Source organism: Emys orbicularis, chromosome 1, assembly GCF_028017835.1.
Source record: "Emys orbicularis isolate rEmyOrb1 chromosome 1, rEmyOrb1.hap1, whole genome shotgun sequence".
Taxonomy (NCBI): Eukaryota; Metazoa; Chordata; order Testudines; family Emydidae; genus Emys; species Emys orbicularis.
This window is the reverse complement of record NC_088683.1, coordinates 180,370,964-180,378,677: the sequence shown is the minus strand read 5'-3', so window position 1 is coordinate 180,378,677 and position 7,714 is coordinate 180,370,964. Positions and strand designations below refer to the sequence as shown.

General features: G+C 44.6%; 1 protein-coding gene across 1 annotated transcript; it reads right to left on the bottom strand.

The window, feature by feature from the left end:
• Window positions 1-2,821: 2,821 nt before the first annotated feature.
• LOC135892882 (olfactory receptor 2G3-like) lies at window positions 2,822-3,787 on the bottom strand. Its single transcript, XM_065420678.1, has one exon. It carries the CDS (start codon window positions 3,785-3,787, stop codon window positions 2,822-2,824), a length of 966 nt encoding a protein of 321 aa, XP_065276750.1.
• Between the last annotated feature and the right edge of the window lie 3,927 nt (window positions 3,788-7,714).

Below are 7,714 nucleotides of genomic sequence, written 5' to 3'. Positions count from 1 at the left end.
GCAGGGCTCAGCTTTCAACACAAGCAGAGCAAAATGCCTCTTGGGGGTGGGTGGGGAGCTGTATTCTGTACCCTGTCATGAAAACTGAATGGGGAACTTAGCTTGTGGCTTGAACCCTTTGCTCTCCCCACAGATTGGGGCTTCAACACTATTTAATCTCCATGGCTGTCAGGCTGGGACCTTTCACCAGCACTAAATTCACTAGCAAAAGTAAAATTACATCACTCAGCTCTACTCTACTGCATGAGAAACTAAAGCTGGCAATTGTAGCCATCCACTCTGGACTGTCGAGGCTACACCAAAGCCAGAAGCTGCCAGGAACCCTAGGACGCAGAACAAAAGATCAATACCGAGAGGGAAAAGAGCTGCTTCCTTTCCCCAAACCACGAGCAGCATGTTGTGGATGTAAGCTACAAGCTCTCCATAAGCACATAATGCCATTATACGGGGCCATAACTCATGCAGGCCCAATTACACCACTCTGGCAGTGTAAGAGAGGCCGCAGTATAAATACAAAGCTGGCCCCATGTGTGGCACATCATGTGACAAGAGGTGGCAGACACAGCCTGAGGACAGGCTCTTGACAAGACTCTGCTTGGAAAATCCTAGGAATTCTTGGATTCCCCCTTTTTTCCAGGCAGCTCCCTGATCTCTGTAGCTGAGCCACTGGTTCAGATCCTAGTGCCTTCTATGCTAGGGAATCACCAGGTTGCTGCTTAGCTGGCTCTGTGTACCCAATCCGAGCACTGGGGAGCCTTCCTTTCCACTCCTGCACACTACCCAAGGAAATATCTAGGCCTGCAAAGAGTTGTGGTAGTGGGAATAGAGGGGAAGCAGGCTGAGACACAAACTAAGGAGCAGGGTGAGACTGGGGGGCAGAAAGGCAGGGTAAGCTTGTTACAAATTTTGGTGGAAGCAATTAATTGCATTAATGTTGTTTGAGAAATGAGGGGCCATTTTACTTGCATTGGAAGATGCACCGCCAATCTGAGCATTTTCCTCACATTGTCCACCCCTGGCTGGCTGGGACATCCAAAGACCTGGTCCTTGAATACCAGGAAGAGATTGTTTTAAGGTGAGGGGAGAGAGTCCTTTTGTGACCCATGAGTCCAGTCCTGGACTGCATCAATACTTCCTTAGCTTCTGTTCCCCCTAGATCAGAGGATAAGCAGAGATCAGGGCAGGGCAGTACTCAGATAAGAGAGGCCTTCTTTGCAAGTGTTGGGGCCTTGGGCCAATCCCCAGCATGGTAGAGCAGGCCAACGCCAGCTGAGCCAAGGGGCCAGTATGGCAGCATGGAATCACTGAGGCAAAAACCATCTCTTGTGTTGGCAGCAGGGAGGGAAGGTGGCACAGGAGCCACTATCCTGGCTCCACACTGCCCAGGGATCCCTCTACCTTGGGGAAACACTCACACAGCTGCTGACACCAGCTTCTGTGCACTGGCAGCACAGCCCAAACAGCTGTCTCACAATGCAGAATCTGGGCTGTGGAATTTCCACTGGGCTCTAATCTCCCTGAAATGAGTTAGCTGTATCCAGCCCACTCCCACGAGTGTGAGACAGAATCCATATTTACTACTACAACCTATGATTTAAGGACATGGCAAGCTCTTACTCTCTCTCCTCAAAGAAACACCTTCACCCATCTGCTTTATGGAGACATCTTGTCCACCTACACTCAGTTCATTGTACAAGCAGTAGGCTAGTGGGAGAGCAGAAGAATCACATTGCCCTTCTCAAACTGAGTTGTCCAGCCTCCAGGACAACATTCAGCTTTCCCAGCCCCAGAACCTGCTACTCTCACCTCCTCTTCTCTCCGCACCAGGTGCATCTGGGCAGATCTGGACCAAGTTCACAAGCTTAATTCCCTCACTTTGGGCCAAATCCAGAAGACAAGAGGAGCCCTTGAAACTCTTACGAACTTCAGTAGGAGATGAAGGAGCTCAACACCATTCTGGATTCAAAGCTACATACAGACGCTGTCCTTTGAGAAAACCCAGATTTAACATAGAGTGGAAGCTTATATGGAAGGCATGGATGGCTATAGGCATTTACTCTGGTTTGAAGATACTTTCAGGTCTTTAGCATACTGTTTGGTCCATAACCATTGCAGTTTGGATAGTCCTTGCAACTGAACCATATGCTCTTTGATGCCTTTGCAGCAGACACTGTTGGCTTCCGGAGGTTATGCCTGTTAGTCCTTCACAAAGGACTGGGCTCCTCAAAGAGACCTGCCTCTATACAGTAGCTTCCAACAAAATTAAGGAAGACATTGAGGAGAAGGATAGGACAGGGGACTGGGACTCAGGAGATCAGGTTCTGCCACAGGCTTCCAGGGTGACCTTGGGCAAATCAATTGATCTCTGTGTCTCAGTTCCCCACCTGTGAGATGGGGAATAATACTTCCTTCCTTCTCTTCCCTTTGTCTGATCTGATGCCCCAATCCCACAAGTTATTTTGCAGAGTCATGCCTCTTTGCACACATGTAGCTCCCCTACAGGTGCACAGGTCCTCCCAGATGGAGTAATTTGTAGGACTGTGGCCTTAGATTGTAAATTCTTTCAGACAGAGACTGTATCTCACTCTGTGCTATCCACTGTGCAAACACCCTGGGGCTCTGATCTCAGTCAAGGGCTCCAGGGGTAATAAGAATTAGTAGTAAACTCAAATCTGTCTGATTGTTGACCCAGCCTCCACAAAGTGGTTGGAGAGTCACCAAGCCCTTGAGTTCCACGGAGTTCAGCAAACCCGGATTAAGATGCCTTGCTACTTGTTTTACACGGGGGCTCCCTTTCTGCTGTGCTAAAGCAATGCTCATGTCATTGACGTTCCCCCTCCCTTCCTCTGGGTCTGGCCACTGCAGCAAAATATTTTCTGCCCATTTTTTTCAATGCACCCTTCACCTCTTTATTCCTTAGACTATAGATAACCGGGTTTAACATGGGGGTCACAATGCAATATAACGACGAAACCAAGGTGTCTATGTCCAGAGAGTAGCCTGAGCTGGGCCGATTATAATTGAAGTTGGAGGTGCTGTAGAAGATGATGACCACAATCAGATGGGAGGTGCAGGTGGAGAAAGCTTTGAATCGGCCCTTGGCTGAACGGATCTTTAGGATGGCGCTGACGATGTGGCCATAGGAGACCATGGTGAACAGACAAGGGCTCAGTCCAATCAAGGCACTAGCCAAATGAAGTACAGCTTCATTGACAGAGGTCTCTGAGCAAGAGAGCTTCAGCAGCAACGGGACATCACAAAAGAAGTGGCTGAGTTGATTGGACTTGCATATGACTATGGCTGATGTGAGGAGAGTGTGCACCAGGGAATTCACCAAGCCACACAGCCATGAAAACCCCGCCAACTGCACACAAAGCCTGTTGCTCATAATGCTTGGGTAGCTCAAGGGCTTGCAGATAGCCACATATCGGTCATAAGCCATGACGGCCAACAGGACACACTCTGTGCCGGCGCAGGTAATGAGGAAAAATAGTTGGGCCATGCACCCGGCATACGAGATGGTTTTCCTGCGCCTGAAGAAGTTGACCAGCATGACTGGCACTGTGGCGGACGTGTAGCAGATATCTAAGAAGGACAGATTACTAAGAAAAAAATACATGGGTGTGTGAAGGGTTGGATCAGCCCTGGTCAGGGTTAAGATCAGCGTGTTCCCCAGGAGGGTTACTGTGTAGATGACCAAGAACACCAGGAAGAATAAAATCTGAAGGTTGGGATGGTTTGAAAAGCCCAGGAAAATGAATTCCATTATGTGTGTTTGATTTCGCATTTACAAAGTGGCTTTTTAAAAAATCTGTCAAGGAAAAGGATGTGGGAAAATAGTCAGTGTGCAAACAATGAGAATAGTCAATGAACACCACTTTTTCTTTCTAAAGAACCTTCCAGGTAGGGGGCCAGAGCATCTGCTGGTGCAAACTGGCATTTGCTCCATTGAAATCAATGAAGCTACACAAATTTACATCAACTGAGGATCTCGCCCCATTGAGCTATTGTTATTTTATTAATACATTAAGTAGAGTGTACAGAATGTATAAGAGACGTGGTCCCAGTACCCTAGAGCTTATACTCTAAGCATGGGCAAAATATAACAAATTAAGACAGACAATAGGAGAGCGAGGGGAAGGGAAGTGTGGTTGCCATGGTTGGTAATGCATGCTTTTTATTTCCCAGACAAAAGTGAAAACTACAAGAAGAAGGAGTTATAGTTGACAGCACATATCAGTAAATTTAGGGTAAGGTATATTAGAGAGATGTGTATTTATCCCAAAAGCAGCCATTATAAACCCACAACATTCAGAATTAAGGTTAAACTTAAATCCAGACATGCAAAGGTCTAGAGATGCAGTTAGGGCACCCAAACAACTTTAATTCTGCCCTGTAGTGACGTCATGCAATAACCATGTGATTAATGTCTTTTAGTGTTTGAAGTCCAATGCTAAATGAAAAGTTTTTAAAAGATACATCTAGGTTTTATCCTCCCCTGCCAGGGTGACCCTAAAGGGCAGAGTTAAGGGTATTAAGGTGCCCTAACTGTGTATTTCCAGACTTGTACATGGTTGGGTTTCTTTAAGTTAAACCTTAACTCAATTTTTTTTTAATTTCCTTTTTTACTCTATAAATAGATTACTTCCATCCACCACAATATGTTCCCACTGTTTGTTACTGTTTCAGTCTTCACTTATATAGTTAAGAAATTGTTCCTTTATTTCAGTTTTGTGTGTATGTTCTTTAAGGGGTATTTTTCATATAATGTGACTTCTACTAAGTCAGATCTACATTTTATTGGTCCCAACCTGTCCTAATAAGATCCATTTGGACATTTTTATGAGAGAGAATTTCAGTTAAAGTTAAACCATGCAAACTAGCTCTAATCTGTAGGATATCCCTACCTTCATTCTTTCTTTTTCTTTCTTTCTTTCTTTTCTGAGAGTTTATATACACACAAACAACATTCAGGATCGGACATTTCAGTTTGATTGCAAAGTTACTGTAAATAAGAACTGAAGCCTTATGAGTTTTAATCAGCGGTAAGTGATACATTGTCCAGTTCACAACAAAAGCAATGAAGTGGGTAAGATATTTTCAGAGGAATTACTGTGGAAATATTACGATAAGTAGCAGTTAGTGTACTATTTTCACCCTCCAATGCTTTCATGTATCAGCCTGATTATAGAAAAAAAGTGGTTCTCAAGTACAGTGAGAAGAGCAATTAAAATAGCTAGCAGAGATTTAGACTTCCTTAAAGGGAGAATCATCTAATCCGAGGCGGAGTTGGGGATACTTTAGCATTATGGGCCTAATGCTACTTCCATTGTAGTCAATGGCAAAAAAAACCCTGCATTGACTTGAACAGGTGCAGGATGAGTAAGGGAAGGATAGTTTCTCTTGTGAGGAAGAGAATGAGAGAGGTGGAGGATAGGGGGAAGCAGGCAATAGAAGTACAAGAAATCTGAATCTTGCACGAGCCTACTGCTTCAACATTGCAATCCTGCTGCACTTTACAGTTTTAAAGTCTGAGAGCAGGGAATAAATGGGAAATACCTGCCTCTTTGGCTTATAAAAGGAGATCGGGCATGTTTTGTTCTGTGTTATATTACAATACCTGGAAGCAAAAATAGGCCAGGTCTACACTATAAACTTATATGAAAAATCCCCACCCCGAGTGACGCAGTTATACCGACCTAACCTGGGTGTAGACAGCGCTACGTTAATGGCAGGGCTTCTTCCATTGACATAGCTATTGCTTTTCGGGGAGGTGGATTAACTCTGCTGTCCTGTCGGTGCAGTAGTGTTTTCAGTGAAGCACCACAGCTGCAGTGTTTTAAGTGTCAACCTGTCCTCAGTTAACCTGTAGCTATAGATGTCTCTTCTGTCAGTGCATGAGGGCCTAACATACATAACTGTCCGCTGAACGAAGGATACATTCCAAGGTACTCTTGTTAGGTTAAAGAAACTTGAGAAAAAATTGCTTGCAATTAGGGCTAGTGCAAAGAGCCAGACTGACATCCTTGGAAACAGAACTCCTCAATTCAGTCTCTGATCTGGTATAGCAGGAGTCACATTAGCATCCCATTAGCAGTGTCCCTGACCGCAGACCTGAGAAGACTTTTTTTGTTTTAACTGTTTCGTGTGGGTTTTTGCCAGCTCTAGGGTTGAGAGATCAGGAAGCATCGTAAGCCTGGACTATTTGTCAAGTGCATAACTCACGCTGGTGCCACCAGGAGCCAGCTACCACACTACCTTGGTGCTTGAACTGTCCAGGGAACGGCCAGTTAGTACCAAGTGTGATGGCGTTTGTGCTGTGGACACTTCTCCATACAGAAGTGGACTGAAACTAGGGACTTGTTTTACACAGGAATGAGATGGGAGCATCCCATAGTCAGGATTACCATTTGCTTATTATCCAGGTCAGCATTTGACATCAATTCAGTGTAAAAGTTTAAACTGGCTTCACATTTACTGACAGAATGCCAGATTCTGCTACCCTTATTCACATGGAGTGACAATTTGCTCCTTGAATGGTCACATTGATTTCCAATCAGGCTAGTCAAGGATTACATTACTAGATGTGAGTAAGGGTGGCAGAACCCAGCCCGTACACTGTTTTGTATAGACAGACAGTAGAAAGAAAAGTAGCATGGAAATACTTACCAGGCTTCACTTACAGATCAAACCACCATTTCTGATGTTTGCCTCGCATTGCCGTTTTCTTGTCCCTCAAATAAGGTGTATTCTATGGTAATATAAGCAGCTCTGGCAAAGAACAAGTCCAGGACCAAACAAGAGCCCAACCCAAAATACTATCATTTGCACACGATACAGTAAATAAGAGAAATTCTAGCTTTTACCAACATCTAACACTGCATGACTTACCAGTGAACAAAAGAATCCTTTCGTCTTGGACTCCTATGGTTTCCCTCCGAAAGCAGTATTTAACCATGTGTCCGGGACCTCTGGGACATATTCTGTTCACAGAAATATCTCAGGGATGTATGCAGCGACTAGATAATTATTAATATTAGTTTTCATGTTGTGATAAACAGTGAGGAATGTATACAATGAAAAGTTCTGTTCATTTAGAGAAAAAGCACCTACCAGGAAACTTTTAGCAGATCTGTGCATGCCATAAGAGAAGCAAAGTATATGACGGCTTATGTCCCTGGATCTATGTCTGAAGATTTGTTTTTGGGTGGAGGTCCATAACTATTCTTACAGCACACATGGGTCAGACCTGTGCCCATATACGGGACTCTTCTTAAAGCATTTGGGGCCAGCTTCACAACTTGCGCTTTTGTGTAGTCATCTACGCAAAGGGTGAAGTGGGTGTAAAATGCTATTATCCTGGGTTGGTACCATTTTACTCAGGTGTAACTGACTCTACAAGGTGCAAGGAAGCTGTGAAGTAAGTCCCCAGCTTTCCGTTTCTCAAGTCATGACAGAAATTTCCCTTTTGGACTTCCATAGGAATTGTCACTCTGGATCAGGCTAGTGATCCTTCTAGTCCAGTATCCTTGCTCTGACACCGGCCAGCACCAGATGCTTCAGAGGAAGGTGCAAGAAGAAACCCCACAGTGGGAAGAGTTGGGATAAGGTGCCGACCCTCAGATGAAGGTATTATTCTAATCCCTACTAACTGGAGATTGGTTTGAGACCTGAAGCATGAGACTTTGTACAGATTCCAAAACTTGTATAATTG

Excerpts from the sequence above, each read along its gene's own strand:
- LOC135892882 (XM_065420678.1), bottom strand. The coding sequence starts at position 3,787 with ATGCGAAATCAAACACACATAATGGAATTCATTTTCCTGGGCTTTTCA.